General features: G+C 39.4%; 2 protein-coding genes across 6 annotated transcripts; one reads left to right on the top strand and one right to left on the bottom strand.

Moving 5' to 3' along the window:
• Positions 1–21: 21 nt before the first annotated feature.
• On the bottom strand, positions 22–8,092 carry wdcp (WD repeat and coiled coil containing). 3 transcript variants are annotated; one of them, XM_053241989.1, is made up of 4 exons: positions 7,971–8,092; positions 3,334–5,225; positions 2,346–2,466; positions 22–451 (listed from the first exon to the last, which is right to left on the bottom strand). In XM_053241989.1, the coding sequence occupies exons 2-4, from the start codon at positions 5,212–5,214 to the stop codon at positions 294–296; spliced, it is 2,160 nt and encodes a 719-aa protein (XP_053097964.1). In that variant the 5' UTR covers positions 5,215–5,225; positions 7,971–8,092; the 3' UTR covers positions 22–293. The 3 variants fall into 3 exon arrangements, with proteins under 3 accessions (XP_053097964.1, XP_026800169.3, XP_026800170.3); XM_026944368.3 differs by lacking the exon at positions 7,971–8,092 and adding an exon at positions 5,763–5,916; XM_026944369.3 differs by lacking the exon at positions 7,971–8,092 and adding an exon at positions 5,548–5,730.
• Positions 8,074–22,040, top strand: fkbp1b (FKBP prolyl isomerase 1B). Of its 3 annotated transcripts, XM_026944461.3 has the most exons (4): positions 8,074–8,227; positions 13,252–13,299; positions 21,097–21,209; positions 21,324–22,040. In XM_026944461.3, the coding sequence occupies exons 1-4, from the start codon at positions 8,191–8,193 to the stop codon at positions 21,450–21,452; spliced, it is 327 nt and encodes a 108-aa protein (XP_026800262.1). In that variant the 5' UTR covers positions 8,074–8,190; the 3' UTR covers positions 21,453–22,040. The 3 variants fall into 3 exon arrangements, with proteins under 3 accessions (XP_026800262.1, XP_034169623.1, XP_053097966.1); XM_034313732.2 differs by lacking the exon at positions 13,252–13,299 and having other exon boundaries at positions 8,078–8,227; XM_053241991.1 differs by lacking the exons at positions 8,074–8,227; positions 13,252–13,299 and adding an exon at positions 18,611–18,764.
• Positions 22,041–22,371: the final 331 nt, after the last annotated feature.

Raw genomic sequence — 22,371 nt, 5'->3', positions numbered from 1 at the left:
GAATTAGAATTAGAATGAAAATAAATCATTACAATTTTATTTGTTAACAATCTATTTTCTCCTGAGATGCATGACAGGTGTTTACACCAACAATAAATATTAAACCATAAAAGCAGGCACTCGAGTATTTTCTTTATGATGTATAAAAATAGAACTGGTCTTCATTTATATACAACAAAGCCACTATTGCCCTGTAAACATTCATTATGAGGCATTGTCTTCTCAACATGATGTTCAGTAGTGGAGTGGGGAGTGTTTGGACTGGAAAGGCTACAATGCACAAAATCACTGTTCTATATTTGTTGATTTTCAAGAGGTAGGTCATTGCTCCCGTTGGCAGACTTGAAGGGAAGCTTCCTCTTCGCACTCCGTATGGTGAGCTCCTCCTGGTGCTTGAAAGTGAGCGGTACAAATCCGTCTGCATCGGCCACTAGGATAATCCACATTGGCCCTGGATAGATACAGCCACAGCATGTCATAAATGCCACCAAAATAATCTATATTAACCACTCTGACAAACATTTGTATAGAAGAAGACACAGATAAATCTTTTAAAAAACACACAATTTGGCAATTTCAACACATTTTGTCTTTGATATAATGATAAATTAAATTCTGCACCATGACCTAATAATATATAAATTCTGCACTATAATCTAATAATGTACAAATTCTGCACTATAATCTAATAATGTACAAATTCTGCACTATAACCTAATAATGTATAAATTCTGCACTATAACCTAATAATATATAAATTCTGCACTATAACCTAATAATATATAAATTCTGCACTATAATCTAATAATGTACAAATTCTGCACTATAATCTAATAATGTATAAATTCTGCACTATAACCTAATAATATATAAATTCTGCACTATAATCTAATAATGTACAAATTCTGCACTATAACCTAATAATATATAAATTCTGCACTATAACCTAATAATGTACAAATTCTGCACTATAACCTAATAATATATAAATTCTGCACCATAACCAAATAATGTACAAATTCTGCACTATAACCTAATAATATATAAATTCTGCACTATAACCTAATAATATATAAATTCTGCACTATAATCTAATAATGTACAAATTCTGCACTATAACCTAATAATATATAAATTCTGCACTATAACCTAATAATGTACAAATTCTGCACTATAACCTAATAATATATAAATTCTGCACTATAACCTAATAATGTACAAATTCTGCACTATAACCTAATAATATATAAATTCTGCACCATAACCAAATAATGTACAAATTCTGCACCATAACCTAATGATATATTAATTTTGCACTATAACCTAATAATATATATATATTCTGCACTATAACCTAATGATATATTAATTCTGCACTATAACCTGATATATTAATTCTGCACTATAACCTAATGATATATTAATTCTGCACTACAACCTAATGATATATTAATTCTGCACTACAACCTAATGATATATTAATTCTGCACTATAACCTAATGATATATTAATTCTGCACTATAACCTAAGGATGTATAAATTCTGCACTATAACCTGAGGTCACAGCACAAATAGTAGATTGGTCAGATGGTCAGGATGGCCTACTAGATGTACACAAATGTGCAGGTCATATGTAAGGCTAATGTAGTACACTTCAAAGGGGAGGCTATAATTTGACTTAAACCTTAAATCGGATCAATGCCCATAACCTGTTACCTATTTTCGTCACAGCCAATTAACTACCTGAATAAACTCGGTCACTCACACTCAGTAACTGCTTTATCCTGCTCAGAGCCTATTCCGGTAACACTGGGTGCACGATGGGATGCCAGTCCATCTCAGGGCACCATTCACATACTCATTTACACCTAGGGCCAATTTAGAGTAGCCAATCCACCTACCTGCATGTTTTTGGACAGTGGGAAGAAACCCTAAAACCCAGAGGAAACCTATGCACACACAGGGACAACATGCACAAAAACCCCACACTGACAGCAACCCCAGCTCAGGATTGTGCCCAGGACCCTGTGAGCTGTGAGACGGCAATGCTATATGCTGCACTACTGTGTTGTCCTAGTTGTGAAAACTGTATAAGAAATACTAGAGTATAATATCTAACTGTATACTATTTGTATATACTTATATTTCAAAATGAAGTCTAAATTCATTATTATTTTCAAAATCATGTAACCAGTAAACAAATTTACTTATTTGTAAATAATTGACAATTTTTGGATATTCCTTGGGTTCATTTTCCAGAGTGCATCTCTCATTTTCCCATTACAATAGTGAATTATTCTGTGCTTCAGAAGAAAGACTTGGTAGATGATATTACAAGAACATACCATGCATCATCTCCATAACAGTCAGGTTGAAGAGTTCCTGCAGGACTCGGAGACAGAGTTTCCCTTCACACAACAGCACTGGTCTCCTTTCATCCGTGTACACGTTCTCTGACAGCTGCGTCTAAGGGGCAGAGGAAAAAAATTGCTTTAATGTTGATTTCTTACATAAATTCTCACGTGCACAAGGCATAGGAAGTGTCTGAGAGTAAACAGGCCATATATTTTTCCTATTAAACTGTATAATATACAAAGTGCTCCAGGTATTGTGAGCTACCTTTACCTACATTCGTACTATTCACAAGACAGTGTAAAGCAAAGTTAGTCAGCTCAACCTATGTAGTACCTACTAAACTGCCAACTAAACTGATGGTATGTGAAATAGAACAATCTATTCTCACTGAATTGCCTTATTAGATACTATCTGGGTGTTCCTAATAAACTGGCAGCTTAGTGCAGATTAAGGCAAAGTGATCATGTTCTTAAAAGTCCTTCCAAGGTCAGCAAATTCAAGTCAATCTGACAAGTCTCAACAAAAAAAAAAGAACTGCATCTAAAAGAACTAAATATAAAACTGTTGTTTTACTTATTGCTTTGAATTCAATAACCTGGAAAACTGAAAAGCTCAATGAGCTCTGCAGTAACTTGTTATTTGTTCTCTAGTACGTTTCAGATAGGCTTGGCTAATATGGCAAAGATATATCATGATATATGAAGACATTATCACATAAACAAACTTTACCATGATTAAAAAAACTACAATTATATTTTTCATTCAATGTTAAAACAATAATGAGGAAAGATGAAAAATGAAGCAAGCACTGAATGTTTAATCATCTACTTGTTACAGTAAATAACAGTGTAGTTTGTCTGTTATGAAACCAATATTTCAGAAAAAGACATATAATATCTTCAAATCATCCATCCGTAATTTCAACCATAAAACAAAACAAAAAAAAAACGTAATGGCATAATTGCATTGTTGTCATACCTGACACGTAACATGGACATATTGTGGTTCACAAGCAGATGGGTAGCTGCTCATGAGCTTTTTCCCATTGTGGGTGAAGTCTTTGATTTCTGAGAGGCACTGCTGCACCTCTGCAAAGCGGGCAAATATCTTCTCCATGTTGTTTGCGAGTTGTTCGAGGTTATTCTCTTTTGCCAGACAGCTGTTCTTCAGCAGAGGAGAATCAGTGAGCAACTTTTCTGATGCTGTGTATCGAGGGGAAGATGGTCGAGTGGATTCATTGTTGGCATGGCTGGCTATTGCTAGCGTGGCCATGCGATTGACATGATCCATATCGTAGTTTTCCAAAGTGATGGAGGAGGTGCTGGAAGTGGCTCTGTCTGAGAAGTCGGCTGAGCTTGACTCGGAGGTACACACTTCCTCAATTAGCTTCTTCCTGATATTTGATGACAGGTTTACTGATCCCCCTGGAAGAACAAGGTCCTTCACTGCAAAATCTTTAGCGTAGGCCTCCGAATGACGCCTAAACTCATGGAGATCACTCGGAGACTCAGGCTTCTGGACAACTGGAGATGTTGGACAACTGCCCTCGTCAAACACCAGCTCCCGAGCTGCGAGCCTGAGGATGTATTTGTCCGTGTTGGAAGACGGAAGGAAGGCTGGGTCGTTGGACCTCTGTCGGCCAAGCATGACTAGGATCTGCTTGCTGCTAAGGAAGCATAAGCCTTTAGGTCTTTCATTCTTCTGCAGGTGGATCTGTTGAACGTTGGGCATGGAGGACGCCATGATGGAGTAGACCAACACCACGTTGCAGGTATTGGATGCCACCGCGACTATGTTTCCTTGCGGATCAAAGGCCATGATATCAGGGACCAGAATACCAGGGATGCTTACTTTCCTGGTGGTCGTGACCTTTTTCTCGTACTTGACCAAAATCAAATGTGACGAATCTTGACCTGATCCTGTCAAATGATCTCGTCGCCTCAGGTGAATCAAAGGGCTTGGGTCTGACTTTCGGTGTTTTGCCAGAATGTGCGTAAGGTCAGTGGAGCCAGAGGATGAAATGAACCCTAAAGGTAGTGAACGCTCAGAGTCAAAGGACATTCTCCTGGATTCTGAGCAAATATCATCTTCTGAAATTACAGCAGGACACTGATGTGAGGACAATGGCTTTGATTCATTTGGTAAATCAAAGGCAATACCTGCATTAAGCCCACAGATTTTATCTAGGGGCAGTTCTGTTGTAACAGCCACCTGAGCCTCATCGGTAGACTCAATGGCACAGATATGGCCCCCAACATCAAAAACAGGGCAAAATGAACACGCCACCAGACTTTTCTGGATGTCGTTCCATATATAGGAGTGAAGAGCGCTACCAATGGCAACCACCAGTCTGGTTCCGTCTTTAGTCCAGCATGCACAATGGATTTGACCACTGCCACGGATGTCTGCCTTCACTCGACGATTATCCACTCGCACAGAGAACAGCACAGAGGCATCCTGCTTAGTCAAAACCGCCAGGGTGTCTTGTCTGGGGTGCCACACACAGCCCTGAGACAGCAGTGGGAAAGGCTCACTCATTTCACACGTCTGGGTGCACAGCAGCTTGTTCTGCTCGAGGGCACTCAGCTGAAGCTGCCACACCGTCACATGCTTCTTGTGCTGCACCGCGAGCAGAGCAGGAGACCCCGAGCAACACAGAGGTCCCCAGAAAAGTCCAAACACATGTTCAAATTGTCCAATTACGTTTGTGTCCCCAAATTTAGGCTCACCGGCAACATAGTAGAATGAGGTGAGGCAAACCTGTCTCCCATCTGTCCAGGCTATCCCATGGACAGGATGAATGGCTTGGTGCAAAGTATTGAGTCCAGTCCTCAGAAGTTTAGCTTTTCCTAATTCCATGCTTGTTAGGTCTGTCAAGTGAACAGATTTTGAGAATTTTAATTAGTCAAGGTGAAAGAAAGGGACTGATCTATCAAAATGTGTACTTCTTCAAGGCAGTAATGAAAGAGAGCTCAGCAAGGTTGTGCATGATGTACACTCAGAATACTTAAAGCCTCTTCCCCTAGTCTTCTGAAATGTGAAATCCCTAATCCTGCTCAAGGATGACCTGATTAATCTGACATGACCCCCCTAAGAGTACTAGTTTCAAGCAAGATTAGCCTATTCTAAAAGTACAGTGTTGTGTTTCTCATTTTAGTCAATTGCATTACACTTTAAAACCCATTCGCTTACCCGTGAAACTACAAAAAAAAAGTTTATTACACAAACACTGAACTAGTTAGCCAGCATGCCAGCTACTCGCGTTTACTCCGCTACGTTGCTAACTAGCATGTGTGCAAACAATAATGCTAATAGACGTTATAAATAAATTTTGCGATTTAAATTCCTATATTATACAACATAAAAGTTAAAAGACACTGGTTGTGCATAATATAATTAAAACATACCATCATTATGTTGAAACAAAAGCAAACTAAAATACTGCCAGTATTTAATACGGGTTATGTTTCTACTCGGACATGTTTAAAGTATTGGACAAACGGAAACAAGTTAGAGCAAAGCATTGTGGGAATATGTGTCTTTTTTCCACTTAAATGACCGTTTACATATTACTGTATAACAGGCTGCTAAATGATTCGTATACTTTTTCTTTTTCTCTTACGAGTTTGATCTGTCCTTCTTTATAATAATAATAATAATAATAATAATAATAATAATAATAATAATTATTATTATTATTATTATTATTATTATTATTGTAGTCCTCATTTGTTTACTTATTTAGTGTTATAGGCTATTCAGGGAATGGTGAACTGTGTAGTCTGGTTTTAAAGCAAATTAAATTTAAATTAAACATGCAGTTCTATGTTTTCAGGAAGTGAGTTCAGTAAAGTTTACCCAGTGGATATTTGAGTTTATTTATTTATTTGTTTGTTTGTTTGTTTGTTTGTTAGTTTTTAACTTAACCTTTTCATGCATAGTGCCCACACTTATAGATAGTCAAAATATATGTTAAAATATAAGTTATAAATCACATCTAGATCACTTTAGATCATTACTGTAACTAAGTTTAACCTAAACAAAAATTTCTGTTCCTGTATAGACTTTTGCCTTTCCCAGTGCACCATACAGTATCTCTGGTAATATCTGGGCCAAGCCCAAAATGACAAAATATTAAGTTTTTAACGGTCTTAAGAACAAATCACTGGTCAGGAAATTAGCAGGAATTAAACAAATACTGTAAATCTCTCCCTGCTCGACCCTTGATGGGCTGCCTCAGGTGTGGCAGATAACCAAATAATGACTAGTCTTTTAAGAAAAACATCCCAGAAGATATATATTTTGTTAATTTTGTACACCCAGACACGTGTTAGTTTCAATTTTACATCAAACATTTTAATCATTAGCATGATTTTACCTTTGCATACAAGAAGACTATGTAAGTGAATTTCCCTGTTTCTAGCTTTTCCCCAGACAAACAGTTCACTGCAGCAAAAGGAAACGAGTAAATGGTGGCACAGGAGCTCTCAGGAGTGCAATTGTTTAATTCCTGCTCATTTACTGACCAATGATTTGTTGCTAAGACCATTACAGGCTTGCCGTTATATATATAAATATTTTAGACTTGAATGTGAAGAATTTTTAGGCATAATATTTTACGATTTTTACTCATTGTAGCTATTTACTTTCTTAATAGAGCTAAGTGATATTTTGAAAAAGGCAAAATTCATATGACATGCAATTTGGACAGAACATTTATGTACATTTATGGTCATAACCTTTGAACCGTGTGTCCCACATTTAAAAGCCAGGCATCCCTGGATTCCCTGGGTCGAGGTGAGTTCAACACAATTTGACGTCAATTTTCGCCTAATTAGATTTTCCACCATTTTGGATTTTGGCAAAAACTTTTTTTTTGTTTCTCCTCCTACAAATTATGTCCAATCAACACCAAATTTGGTATACATCATGTTCAGACCAACCCAGACAAAAATTATCAAAAGACTGCTAATATTCCAAACAATTTGCCTGTAATGTGCCAACAAATCTGACAGCAAAGCTGCCAAACAGGACGTGAGGCTGTATCTCATCAACGACCTTGCGCACTGACACAAATCTTGGTAGGCGTCTTCAGGACCATACCCTGAGGCTATACCACAAATTTTGTGCCAGCGCCACTTACTGGTCAAAAGTTACAATAATATGCCAGAAATACTTCCATCTAACTCCTCCTCCAAATTTTGACCAATCTTCACCAAATCATATCATATGGCTCACATCATAGTGATACCTGTCTAAACTTGCACAAAGTGGGGAAAAACGGCCCAGACTGATGAGAAAAAAAAACATAAACACCTTAGATGTTTTTTAACTGCAAGAAGAGAAATATTTTTAGGTCAGAGCAGGAGCAATCACGACCACAGGTCAAAGCAGCAGCAGACAAGCCCACAGGTCACAGCAATAGTGGCAGCTGCAGCATCTAGAACTTCATCTAGAACTTTCCTCCTCCAGTCAGACAATTGCACCAGTGTCTGTAGCCAAAACCTAGACATCATGACTGAAACTACTAATCACTCCTAAATCCCTTGAAGTTATGGCGCTTTCCTGTGTTTTCTCAGGCAACAGTTATAGCACATCTGTGAATGTGAGCTCACTGAGTCTGGGTGCTTGGCCCCCGAAAATGCTGCTTGCGTCTTTAATTATTCTTATTCTTATTATCAGCTCAGGCTGCTTCCTCAGCGCGCGGTGCGGCCCCCAGTGGGCGGAGTGCAGCTCCACACACCTCCTCCTCCTCCTCCTCCTCCACCACCACCACTCAGCATACCTGCTCCTCTCTGCTGCTCATTTACACTCCTATAAGCCCAGTATATCGACATGGGTGTAGAAGTGGAGACGATATCTCCAGGCGACGGTAAGTCTCTCTATAATAACAAAATAATAATAATAACTGAAGCTTTTTGAAAGCATTTGGACGCCCTGCAGCGAGGAAACAGCTTTCCTCTTACTGCATACTCTCACATCTACAGCCCGATCAGTGAGACCCTGCATTCTCTGGCTTACTTTATTACACACTGAGCTCATTTCCAGTTAAATCTAAGCTCTGGTGACTGAATGAATGAATGATAAATATTCTAAGGCTGGTGTTGAAGTCATATAGGCAGATTGGGTTACAGGGTAGGATATGTTCTTTGCTCAGTCTAGGCAGAGAATTAAAGAGACACACCAGATGATAAACAGAAGCCAGAGGCTGCTGTTGTTCTGCTGCTGTTATCTACTTCCGTTCTTCCCTTGCTCTCTGAGCTGGCTTGCTGAGAGGAATATGCTGGATCGATAAGGGAAGCTGTAATGTAGAGGATGGCTCCAGCCGGTCTGGGCTAGACAGGAGCTTTACAGGCTAATCCTTAGCTCCTCACCTACACCCGAGTCTGAATGATCTTGATTTCTTTTTCTTTTTCTTTCCCCAGAGTGATGTGTGTGAGTGAGTGTAAACGCACGGGGGTTCATGTCACGTGACGCTCCTGGCTCTGCTGCATGATAATGTAACGGATCATTTTCACACAGCTTGGATTGCTACACACACTGCACCCTTTCCACCTTTCCAAATCCACCACTTGTTGCGCTCAATTTCATCACTATAGCCTACTAGGACTCTGGTTAACACACACCAGGGATATAGTGAGCTGATACCTGACACTGAGGCACAGGTTCCCAAGCCTGGTCCTGGAGCCTGGAGTACCCTCTGTCCTGAACATTTTCTCCCAGTGTTTTAGCTCATCTAACACTCTCAGGAGGGGATATTTTCTCTGCTGAAACTCCTGCTTGGTCTGACTGGCTACCAGCTGACGAAACACAGGCAGAGCCACTCAAATAACATACCATCTGGTGAAGATTGTCTACCAGTTTGACCAGCTCGGCCTTCCCGCTTGGCAACTGGTAGCCAGTCAGGCCATTTTTTTTACACAGGGTTATGTCGTGAATACAGGGGGGCACGGTGGCTTAGTGGTTAGCACGTTTGCTAACCTCCAGGGTTGGGGATTCGATTCCCGACTCCACCCTGTGTGTGTGGAGTTTGCATCTTCTCCCCCGTGCTTCGAGGGTTTCCTCTGGGTACTCCGGTTTCCTCCCCCAGTCCAATGACATGCGTTGTAGGCTGATTGGCATCTCTAAATTGTCCTTTGTGAGTGTGTGTGTGTGTGATTGTGCCCTGCCATGGGTTGGCACCCCATCCAGCATGTCCCCTGTCATGTGCACCGAGTCCCCTGGGATAGGCTCCAGGCTCCCCGTGACCCTGTGTAGGATAAGAAGTATGGAGAATGTCATGAATATACTGTATGTGATGGTTGCTGACACAATGCAGATGTAGCATGTAATCACAGGTCGCTCAGCATTTTGTCTTTAATCACACCACCATTGCGACTCTGATTTTTCCCATTTGTCTGAAACAGAAGTATTGCTCAGTTGCTCAAAGTGTGTCAGTAATTCATCAGTACCAGGTATCAGCTGCCAGACCTTGGATCTTGTATACAAAATGGATTCTTTAATGCCTGCACTAACTTACCACAGCAATTATTTGTTATTAACATACAAACTGATGACAAATTAAAGGAAAAAAATGTGACTCTGGTAAGCTATTGGAGGCATCGCAGGGAAGCATCACTGTAAATCTATACAAAGATATCCTGGCTGATCACCTTTACCTTTGATGAAATATTTCTCTCCTGATGGGAGTGGTTTCTTTCAGGATGACAATCCACAGGGCACAAAGGCTCACTGAATGGTGTGATGAATTTGAACATGGTGTAAATAGCATGCTATGGCCTTCATAGTCAACAGATCTCAACCCAGTTGGTCACCTATGAGAGATCTTGGACCAACATGTTACACAGCGCTTTCCACCACCGTCATCAAAATACCAATTGAGGGAATATCTTATCTCAATGCCAAGACACACTGAAGCTGTTCTGGGGACTTGCGGTGGCCCAACACCTTACTAAGACAATTTTTTTCCCTCAAATTTGTCACCACTCGTTGTATACAACTCATTTAGAAAGTAGTCCTCCATTTTATTACATTACAACCTCATTCTAAAATTGACTGATTACATTTTTATGAAAAGTCATTAAAAGGTTTCCACACAATTTTGTAAATGTATTAAAAACAATATAACATTTACACAAGTATTCACACCCTTTCCTTTGTTTAAGCACTTCAGTAGCAATTACATTATTATTGAGTATGATGTTACACCTGGATATGGGTATCTTCTCCCGTTTTCCTCTACAGAACCTCTCAAGCTCTGTCAGGTTGGATGGGAAGCCACCACTGCACTTCAATGTAAAGATGGAACTGGCTAGCATTGCCTAGTTTCCTTGCTTGTCAGACAGGCCAGTCAATCTTATTTCTTATATCTTATAGTCTGAGAGTCCTTTAGATGCCTTTTAGCAAAGTTGAAGTGAGCCATCATTTGCCTTTTACTGAGGAGTGGCTTCTGTCTGGTCACACTACAGTCTGCAGAGATGGTTGTCCTTCTGGCAGATTCTCTCATCTCCACACAGGACCTCTGGTGATCCGTGAGAGTCACCATCAGGATCTTGGTCACCTACCTGAATAAAGCCTCTTTCCTCTGTTTGCTTAGTTCTAGGAAGGCTTCATTTCTAGGAAGTTTCAAAATGTCTTCCATTTAGGAATGTTGGAAGCCACTGAGTTCTTCCGGACCATCAATCTGTGCTTTGACACAGTCCTGTCTTGGAGGTCTACAAATAATTCATTACATGCACTGTCAGCTGTGTGGCTACAGACAGAGGTGTGCTGTTCCAGATGAACTTTATTCAATTTGTACGGATATTTCAAGGATGATCAGTGGAATCAGGAAGCACCTGTGCTCAATTTCGAGTATCATAACAATGGGTCTGAATACTTATGTAAATGTTATGTTTTATTTTTAAGAAATCTACAAAAACTATGCCTTTCCATTATGGAATATTTTTTGCAGATGAAGAAAAACATGAATGCAATACATTCTAAAGGAAAGCTGTAATGTAACAAAATGAGGAAAAAGTAAAGCTGTATGAATACTTTTGAATGTACTGTATGCATATACATATGCACTGTAAGATACTAGTAGAACACGTTGAAAAACTCCCAGCGTGATGATAACCGCATAATCCAATATCAACTAAGATGCTTTTTGGATATGTGACAGTGTGTAGTTAGAAGTTAACATTTTCACTGCACTGACATGAAACACTCCAGCCTCAGTCCAAGTACAGAATTATTTGGTTGAGTGAAGCAGAGAGAATTTGTCACTTAAAAGGGCCACTTTTATTCTTCGGTAGTTGATACAGATATTGTTTTTTTTGTTTGGTTGTTTGTTTCTACAGGCTTTAAGTATATGTGGGATTACCACAGACAACCATTTTGACGCAGAAAAGAACAGAAAACCTGTTTGCTCAACTTACTTATAATAGAAGTCTACTAGGATTGCTAATGCGACAATGAATGTTTAAAAACAAACCTATATAACACAAATCCACAAAAAACACAATTATTATAGGTAACAAATAAGAGTCTTTCCAAAGTTACACTATATGGCTAAATGTTTGTGGACACCTGACCATCACACCCATATATGCGTCCTATTCCAAAACCAAGGGCATTAAAAGTGAGTTGGTCCCCTCTTTGCTATTATAACAGCCTCCACTCCTCCGAGAAGGCTTTTCACTAGGTTTTAGAGCGTAGCTGTGGGGATTTATCCATTCAGCCACAAGAGCATTAGTGAGGTCAGACACTGATCAGGCGAAGAGGCCGGGGCACGGTCGGCGTTCCAAATTATCCAACACAAAGGTGTTCGGTGGGGTTGAGTTCAGGGCTCTGTGCAGGACACTTGAGTTCTTCTACACCAACCTTGGCCAACCATGTCTTCATGGAGCTTGCATTGTGTACAGGGGCATTGTCATGCTGGAACAGGTTTGGGCTGCTTAGTTCCAGTGAAGGGAAATTGCAATGATACAGCATACAAAGACATCCTTTACAATTGTGTGCTTCCAACTTTATGGCAACAGTTTGGGGAAGAACCACATAAGGGTGTGATGGTCAGTTGTCCACACCAATGCATTTATCCAACACCAATGCATTAAAAAGTCATTCTGGTTACTTATTCTTTCCCTGTGATTTTGTGGTAATTATGCACAAATTTAACCACACATTTTTCTCTCTGTAAAAGTACTCTAATTACTAATATGGTGAATTATACAGATTTGAATTATACAAATATGTTTTGCATAACTATTTACTAACTGTCCCAACAACTTCCCTTGTCAGTGGTAATCACACACATACACACACTACAAGATTCTTGTAATGGGGATTAAGGTAAGGCCATGGATGACCCCTTTCCTTAACATAATAAGGCCTCACTGGGACAAGAGTGTGAACATTTCCATTTAGTTAATGTACAAAATTGGAATGGGGATGAAGTTTGTTAACAGAAAATAGTGAAGTGATATAAACGAATCATGGAACATTGGAACAGTTTTAAGACCTACTTGCCAGTAGTGTAGAATTATATGGAGTACAAACTCTCCATGGTAATATCTCATTTACACTCAAGCCGGTTGCTTCAGCATGCCTTGGACTGGACTGAAATCTTATCTCACGAATCCCCCCCTTCCCTGAAGCCTGCAGTCATGCAGCATGAATTCCTCTCAGTCCCACAGAGTAACCAGGTGGCAGTACATTTGATATTACCAGCCATATGCATGCATACTTACGTTTACTTTCCCACACTGTAATATGTATCAGTACTGTACTGTGTTATGCTGATGAGATGGCCTTTGTTTCAGTTAACTGATCTGCAGGAAACATAAGACTGTAATGTTAATGTCATTAATCACCTGTGCTGTTTACTCACACTTTCATTCACTTTTTTTTCAACAGGGAGAACCTTTCCAAAGAAGGGACAGACATGTGTAGTGCATTATATAGGTAAAGAGAATTTTCCTATTGCTTTTGGACTTTCCATGTTATTGTGAATCCAGCAGTCCTAACTCCTAGACACCCAGGTTACACAGACAGGAAACAGGATGTTGATAACAACTTTCTGGCCCAGTTTGCTTAACGTTTCCCCCCTTGTGTATCTAAAAGCATTTGTTTGATAACTCTGCAATATACTGGAGTTAACTCAAGTTATTTTGTTATCGCACCCTACCAAGCCTTTCCTCAGTCCCTATTGTTTTTTTTCTCCAAGCAAACAATCTGGTCAGTAATTAATTTGTACTGAAAGATTAATCTTTTCATGAACCATGGGAAAGTATAAAATGGCAGGCATGTTTAGAGGACAATTGTATCCTGAATGACATTTCATGCAGCGCAGAATGCTTTAAGAGCAGTTTTTATTGTTTATTGTTCCTGAAGTAATGAAAATGGGATGATGATACAGCAGGTCTTGGGGGTATCCAAGTATATTTATGAGCAGTTGAGGGCTAAAGTGCTTGTCCAGAGTCACTTAGAATTGAGATACAAGCATACAGCTGAGCAGTTAATGAACTGGCACAAGGGTGCTCTTGCACTTTGGCTCACTGTCAGTCCTGAGATTTAAATTCACAACCTTACAGTCACTAGCACAGAATCTTAATCACTGAGTATCCTCTGGCATCCGATGATCAAATACATTAACACTTCATTTTGGACAAGGCTGTGACAATTTGCTGCTATTGGAATAATGATGAAGACATTAACACTATGGAAAAACACATTATAAATTATACAGTGACCAAAAAAGTGTTAAACAAATCAAAACTATTTGAAATTAAGGGAGCTTCACCCAGGAGGCTTTTCTCAAAGATCCCAAGTCCATCTCAAAGTCCCAGTCTACTGCATGGCACCATGCGTGCACACACACACACACACACACACACACACATTTACACTTAGGGGCATTTTAGCTTAGCCAATCCACCTACATGTCAGTTTTTGGGAGATGGGAAGAACCCAGAGAACCTGGAGGAACCCCAGGCATGGGGAGAACTCCGCACAGACAGTGTTTAGGGAAACATTTTAATTTTAAGTAAAACCTACTAAAAATCCAATGTGAAATAAATTCATACATACTCCCCAGTGCTCTGTTCATGTTTCTTGCATTGTTATAAATTATTATTATTATTATTATTATTTCTATTATTACTCTTATTATTATTTCCCCCTAACCAAGCCAGGAGGGTGGTGCTTCCTCCAACCACATCTTTTTGAAGTGGTGCTCATGCTGTGTCATGGGGCTGTGTAACACACTTACTTTAATACATTCAGAGGAAAGTGCTATCTGCCCCCTTCCACGTGCATGAGCTCACACACGCCCATGGCTAGTGTCACTGTGATTGATAGGGGAGAGAGGGTATGCCATCCCTCCCACCCAGAGTTAGCTCTCTGTTTGCAAACGCTTTTCTGTTGCGCCACTCGGGAGGCTTGCTCATTTTGTTTTTGATGGGCAAGGAAATTTGGAAAAAACATTGGCTACTTGATACTGTTTGTGCGGTGGACCGGAAAAACCCTTCATACTGACATTTTCTACTATATGAATTATGAAGGCTAAAGGTTTTCCTGAACAGAAATGCATTTCTCTTTTGCACGTATCTCAATCACAAGTAAAGTTATACGTTTTTAAAATCTGGTTACTCCCTCAAAAGAAAAAGATTAAATTATTCACATAATCCGCTCCAGTTCCACTGAAAGACATCAACACACTGACTGTCTAAGAGGTACTGGTAGTGAGTGAACATGACCATGAAAACGATGTCTATCTCTATACTCAGTTTTAATCATAGCCTGCAGCTGTTTTTACAGTTAAACAGGCTATAGATTTAGATTTTCTTAAAGTATGTTATAGGCAGAAAAACACCATTTAAATCAAAACCCAGATTTTAATTTTTTTTTATGTTTTGGCCAGAACTCAATTACAGGTTTTCCCATTTGTTATAGTGAAACTGCCTACATTTATATACATCATTGTGGCATGCTTCCTCCCATTGCTTCAAAGCCGATGCGGTCATGTAGTTCTATATTAGGGACTGCAGCTTTGCTTTGTCGATGTCTGCAGTGCAGCTGACCCTATTGGGTGAGTGCTAATGCCCAGACAGAAATCTCATTCTCTGATGCTCCTGCTCCATGCTGTCGTCAGCTACTGGCCCAGTTTCCAGACATGAACTGTTATCCATTTAAACCTTTAAAAAAAATTAAAGGAAACATGCCCAGGCATTTTTTTTTGTAAATATTTTGAGTGTTCTGAAATATTCTTTGATTAGATTTATTACAGTCTGATGCTTTCTAAGTGTCCAGCCTCAGTCTGGAATTGAGAAAGTGGTGCAAATCCTAACACAGGCCATGGCATACACATTCTCAATTAAATAGTGCTGTTTTTTTTTATACCTAATGTTGAAGTATCAAGACCTGGTCTGCCTATTTCAGTGATGACTGGAATATTAAACCTGACACAGAATGTATAAATGAAAAAGTGAGTGTCTAATTGAAATAATCTGTGGTTCACTAAATGGCTCTTTCCCGTCATGGACAGTCGAGTGCATTAATGCGATGCAGATGGAATGTATTAGTACAGAATTCTCAGGGAGTGTCCCGATTATGTTTCCTGAACTCAGAGATAGCACACTTTCCTTGCATATCTGCTCAGTCTGTGAGTCTGATGTGCAGTGAAACAGTGTTTCAGTGGTGGGGCTTCTCAACAATCACTGATCAGGAAAATGATCACAGACCATGTAATATCACTAACAAAATCAATTTATAATATAATATAATCTTTGACTAGAATGATGGTCCGCAATTATAATTTGCATAGTGTGCATCTTGGCGATAATGTCATGATTCATGAATATGACATACAGAAATATCAAAGCTATGAATTCGCTTTGTAGCACTCCCTAACTTTTATCCCCAGACACTCCTGAGCCAAGTAAAACAGGATGTTTTTTTTTTTTATCTTTAGCCACTTCCTAAATTAGTCCTTGGCCTGGACAGCCCCAGTGCACACCCATGTTTCTCTAACCCGGACAGGCAGAACAAATCAATTAGCCCACTCTCACTCTGTTTTATTTTGGGAGCTCAGGAAATCATCAGTGCTCTTGTGGCCCTGTCAGCTCTATTAATAACATTACTGTCACTAAGCATGCACGGGCTCCATGCAGGCTTTTTCAGTAATGTCTCTGTCTCTTGTTATGTTGTATTATAGAGGAACTTTGTTAGTGCTGTAGGTACCAAATACATCACCGTTAACTACATCACTCTATCCAGGTGGGTAGACGAAGCCCATGTTTTGGGTATACATTCATATTAATTTCCATATCTCCACAATTAACCTTAGAAGACAGCAGCCTTATGCTGCTTTTTGATTGGAGCCATTCATGCATTAATGTGCAAAGATATGAGCTACCTATCATCGCCTGTCCCTGGATGAAATTCTTGTATAATGACGATATCCCAGATAATAATATTATGCTCACTGATTATTATATAGTAAACTAATGATCAGCACATGTGAGACTTGTATGATATTGATTTTTCCCTGCTCGCATTTTACATGTAAAAACCCCCCAAAGTATTTAATCACCCAGAAACAGTAAAAAAAATAAATAAATAAATAACAGTACATTATTAGATGAAATCTTGTACAAATTGGTTGTCTAATGTCCATGATCTATTGCTCAAAGTGTTTGAATGCTTCTGAGCACTGAAAATCCCCAAAAAGTGCACAATTATTCACCTTCTAATTATCCATTTGTAAAGTGTTAGATTTGACACATTGTTGTTGGCCTTTGTAGGTCAATTTTTTTTTTGTTCCTTGTTGCTTTTAGCCAAAAACATGCCATTTTTGACCATTTTTCGGTAGCATCCCTAATAAACGTAGTTAACTGATGTTAACTACACACTTGTATAATGTTGGCTAAGTTGAACATACATTGATAGATTTTATCATTACAATAATGAAATCAGTCTCTGTTTACCTTGTCAGTAAGTGAGTCCAGCTGAGAGTATGTGAGATGGGGAAGGGGTCTGGTTATCCAAGGGGTGTCTGTTAATATTGGAGAGTTCAAAAATATTGCAAATCATTTTGGATTAATACGTTGGTTGGCTTATTTTTTTGGGGGGGGAAAAGAGAGTCTTTTGGCATATTTATGAGTGCTAAATTGCACCAGTGTACTCCAGTGTTAAACTGAGGATGCTACTATGAACAAAATGCATAAAGTTATCAGATCTGGAAATATTAACTTAATATGTTCATCTTTCAGCTGCTCCCTTTAGGGGTCACCACAGCAGCTCATTGGTCCACATATTTGATTTGGCACAGTTTTAATGCCTGATGCCCTTCCTGACACAACCCTCCCCAGTTTTATCCGGGCTTGGGGCCGGCACTGGGAGTGCACCGTCTTGTGCAACCCCAGTGGCTGTGAACTGAACCCGGGGCGCAGCGGTGAGAGCACCGTAGCCTAACCACTAGTCCTCCATGGACCCTGGAAATCAAATTTAATATAATACATTATAATTGGAGAAAACAATACTGGAAAGTGTGGCAATGATATATCCTGTAGATAAACATTAAATTAAATTGTTATATCACACAAACTTAGTACATGCCTACTATAATATCATGACTGAAAAGGAGAACAAATCTTACTCTACCAGAACCTTCTACTGGAACTTGTCACCACAGCACCTTTAAACCTTGAACTTGAGATTCTCTATGACCTGAAGGCCAAGTGTATTTTTCCATTCATGCGGAATACTGACAGGTAGGTTTAGTAATATCTATGGCAGGAAGACACTAAACACAGCAGTAGGGTCTCCTTAAAGAAGAGAGAACCTCTGAATGAAGAGATAACTTTCATATACTAAACATTAAATATTCTATTAAACTGACTAAACACTATACTGTTATACAACATAAGAGAATTTAGGATTGCAGTGTTCAAAATTATCATTTAACAGTTTAGGTAATTATTTCATTCTTCCGTTGTACATTTTCTTAATTTTTGCTTTTTTTATGTGTAAGTAGGTCATCATTCTCTATGTAGTCCTAGTTTAATTACACTCAATTTTTCGCATTTTATTTTTAAAAGTACCTTTAGCCTTTGCTCTTGCTCTTGACTGATGTGTGGACAAATTTTGTTTGTTTTAGTCTTATGTATTTGTCCCCCAATGCTGAAGCAGTGTTTAATTGCTGAAAGGTGCTTACATGTCTTTACAGAGCCCTTTACAGACAGCTTGCATATGTACTGATCTGGTTACATGGTTTGTGGAGACCGGCTGCTGGCTATGCTGAACAGATACTGTAAACAGGAGTAAAAATAGCGCCACACAGTGCACATGGACCCCCAGGCCCACTGACGTCTCACAAAGCTCAAGTGGCTCTGGAGTTTCAGCATGAAGAGAGGCCACACATTTTTGCAGTGAGAAAAGACCTTGTCTATGAGCTCTAAAGTGGACATTTGGATTGGGGAAGGAGTAGGAGTAGCTTTGGGTCACAAAGTAGTTTTTCATTGATTCTCATGAGTGATGAAGATATCAGTAACTAAGCTTTATGTGGTTCTCAAGCAGCCTCTTGGGATCAGCAGTATCTTGCTGTGTCAGCTCAAGAGTACGACACTGTAGCGTATTTTCTGTTGATGCGAGATGAACAGATGGTAAATGCCCATTATAATCAGGCACTGACTTATGCAGCCGTCCATACTGTATGGAGATATCTTGGCAAAGTGGTCTTCCTAGAGGCACTAGATCTTTCTAAGTATAGAGTGAAAGAGTAGATGCAGTACTGTACAAGGCAATTCACTAAGCATCGGCATAACAACAAGGTAAACCAGTGCAGCAAAGCATCTGTTTGAGTTCAGTGCTATTTAGTTATATTATAGGAGCTCTTTACTGTGTTATCCAGCTTGGCTATTTCTCAGCAACATTTTAGCCACTCCATAGCCCTATGCAAAGTACCTGCATGCCTCAGTTTGTCTGCCATTATCCCCCTCTCCAAGAAGGACAGAATAGCCATCAGTCCTAATATACTGGCTCATGAAATGCTTTGAGCATCAGTCAAGCATTCATAATCCACCACTATATTTTACCATGAGTTTGGGGCCTTTTCCTCATATGCAGTCTCCTTGCATGGCCAAAAAGCTCAATTCTACAGTTGCAGTTTTAATCATGTTTGGTGAGATACAGGATGTTGCAAATTTCTTCCATGCAACCTTTTCAGAAGGCTTCTAATAGTTGGTTTTGAAATTTGACCCCAAAACCAACTAACCTGTGCAATTCTGAAACTGTGATCTTCAGGGTTTTCAAAGATTGCCCCCATCACCATATATATTTCATCAAAACAATGTTCCTGCAGAGCCATTTTGGGTGAGGAGCCAGTTCCTGACAGAACATGCAGCTGGGACCGTACCAGACTTAATGAACACTTTATCTATCAGGACTTGTTTATCACAGTGATGTTTATTTCACGTCTTCCGTACACATTTTACATCCAAGAGTGCACCTTCAGTGACCCCTCTGTCATTCTGTCATACAATACGAACTCTTCTAGACCGCTAACAATAAAGATGCATCCCATTTGGTTACATGCTGCTCAGAAAACAACTTATGGAACATAACATCAAATCATAAGTCCTGATTGACCTTAGACTAGCTCAAGGATCCCTGGTTCGATCCTGAGCTCGAGTTACTGTCTGTGTCGAGGTTTCCTCCGGCTTCTCTGGTTTCCTTCTTCCTCCCAAAAACAAGCAGAAACCCAAAATCTGAATCAAACCAGGGAGTCTGGAGATGTGAGGCTACAATGCTACCCGCAGCCCCTACTAAGATATGCCCTGTCTTAGTCATAATGAGCAGGATATACTCAGGATATAATGAACTCTGCTTATTTAAGGCTTACATCCGCACCATGCTTGTGCGCACAATCGTTCTGTGTACAGTATTGTGTAAGTGCTTTTCATCCTGTCTGTTCTGTTCCTTGCAATATAGATGCCGGCACAAGGTGGCCTACATAAAACCTCAGAATAATCTCCTGAATTAGGCCAGTGTTTCACATTCCACATTCCTTTTGTTCATTTGGATCATGAGAGATGGAAGGCCACTGGAGAGTTAGATAAGCTGAGAATGTTTTGTTTCTTGGAGCCAGTCGGGTGTTATTGGATCATTCCTTTGTTTTGAAGTCAGTTTGCTTCATGCATTGAGTACTTGGGGGGCAAAGGCAACTGAGAAAGGCAATATTCTGTGGTGGAATGTCCTTCATATTTTACCCATAACAAATGAATGGATGACACCATATGAGCAAACCAACTTTGTTCTGAAACACATGAGGGAAGAAAAGACTCTTAGACAGCATGTTCAGTGCAATCTCCAAAACAGTTTTTGTTTAACAGCTCTTTTTTTCATACTATGCTTCTATCTCCTGTCTCTAGGTTACAGAGAAACATCTACAAGAATAGTGTAAAAGACAAATGTGTGTTAGGCATATGATGATGAATAACCATAGTTTCACACCTAATATTAAATATAAATATTTGCTACCACACTAGGAAACCTAGAAGTTTGCTAGTGCAGTTCTATTTTTTGTGAAATCCATCGACTTAGTTTTTAGGACTGTTTTAATGATTAAGTGCTTTCTTGTGCTTTCTTACAAATAACATTATTCTGATATTTTTAATGTAAATAATATATAGAATGCTATTCATATTGTATTTAGAGGTGTATGATATATTTATTGCTAATTATTCTATTGCATATCTGCAGGAATGCTGCAGAACGGAAAAAAGTTTGATTCCTCACGAGACAGAAACAAGCCCTTCAAATTCAAAATCGGCCGACAGGAAGTCATCAAGGGCTGGGAGGAAGGTGTTGCACAGGTAATGTAAAAGATTTTATTTTTCACTCATTACCTTGCTGTTCTAGTAAATGAAGTGATCATATCAAACAGACAGCATTCAATATTCTGTATTAATCTCTGATCTCATTCTCAGATGAGCCTCGGTCAGCGGGCAAAAATCACCTGCACTCCAGATATGGCATACGGAGCCACAGGGCACCCTGGGGTCATCCCTCCTAATGCCACACTCATATTCGATGTGGAGCTGCTAAAGCTGGAGTGAATCCTCCACTTAAGAAGGAAGAAACTCTAACCCTCTGCCCCACCATGGAAATGCTTCCCGTGAATTTAGGGTCTCAAACTACACACTCGGAATATCCTCGTCTTCATTGCCAACCTGTGCTGCATATTTCACCTAGCTCTTTTTAAACATGTGAAACACTACAGCTCTAGTTTGCACATAAGCAATGTCCTATTCGATTTCGTTTGAACATTACATAGAATTATTAAATCAGCATAACCATAACATACATGTTTGAATTGAAACCACTGCCTTACTGTATTTGAAGTGGAAGCATGGTGTAATAGAAGTGACAGCTCTGCTCTTCTGTATATTAAGGGGCATTAACAACCACTGTCTGCATTGCCACTTTTGATATAACTTTGTCCAGCTAAATGCATAAGAAACAATAATCTGTGCTGTACTTAGTAATATTTTATATGTATCCCTTATAAAATTTGCTGCAAGTATCATAGGAGTTCACAAAACCTTGCCTATGCCTGGAACAAACTGAACACTGTATCATGGAATGCTTTGGCTTCTTTGAATATTTTATCTGTCGACTCTTAATAAATATAATAATATTTGGAACCCTTTGAAGCAAGTCTTTGTTTTGCTGCATTATATTAAGAGTGTAAGTTGTAAGACTTGTTCACAAGGCCAGGAATCTTACATTTTGGGTAGTGAGCACAAATGGTTCACTATCCAGAATATATCCAGAAAAACAGTACTTAGAACTAGGTGTGGTGTGGTGTGGTGTGGTGTGCTGGCTAACGGCTCCAGGGTCCCAGGTTTGATCCTGAGCTCGGGTTACTCTCCGTGTGGTCTCTGTCTGTGTTCTCCATGTGGGTTTCCTTCAAAAAACAGGCCAGTAAGGTAAATATTAGGGTTCCAAATCATCAAACTGATTCATAAATCAGAA

Source organism: Pangasianodon hypophthalmus, chromosome 19, assembly GCF_027358585.1.
Source record: "Pangasianodon hypophthalmus isolate fPanHyp1 chromosome 19, fPanHyp1.pri, whole genome shotgun sequence".
Taxonomy (NCBI): Eukaryota; Metazoa; Chordata; class Actinopteri; order Siluriformes; family Pangasiidae; genus Pangasianodon; species Pangasianodon hypophthalmus.
This window is presented reverse-complemented; position numbering and strand designations above follow the sequence as displayed.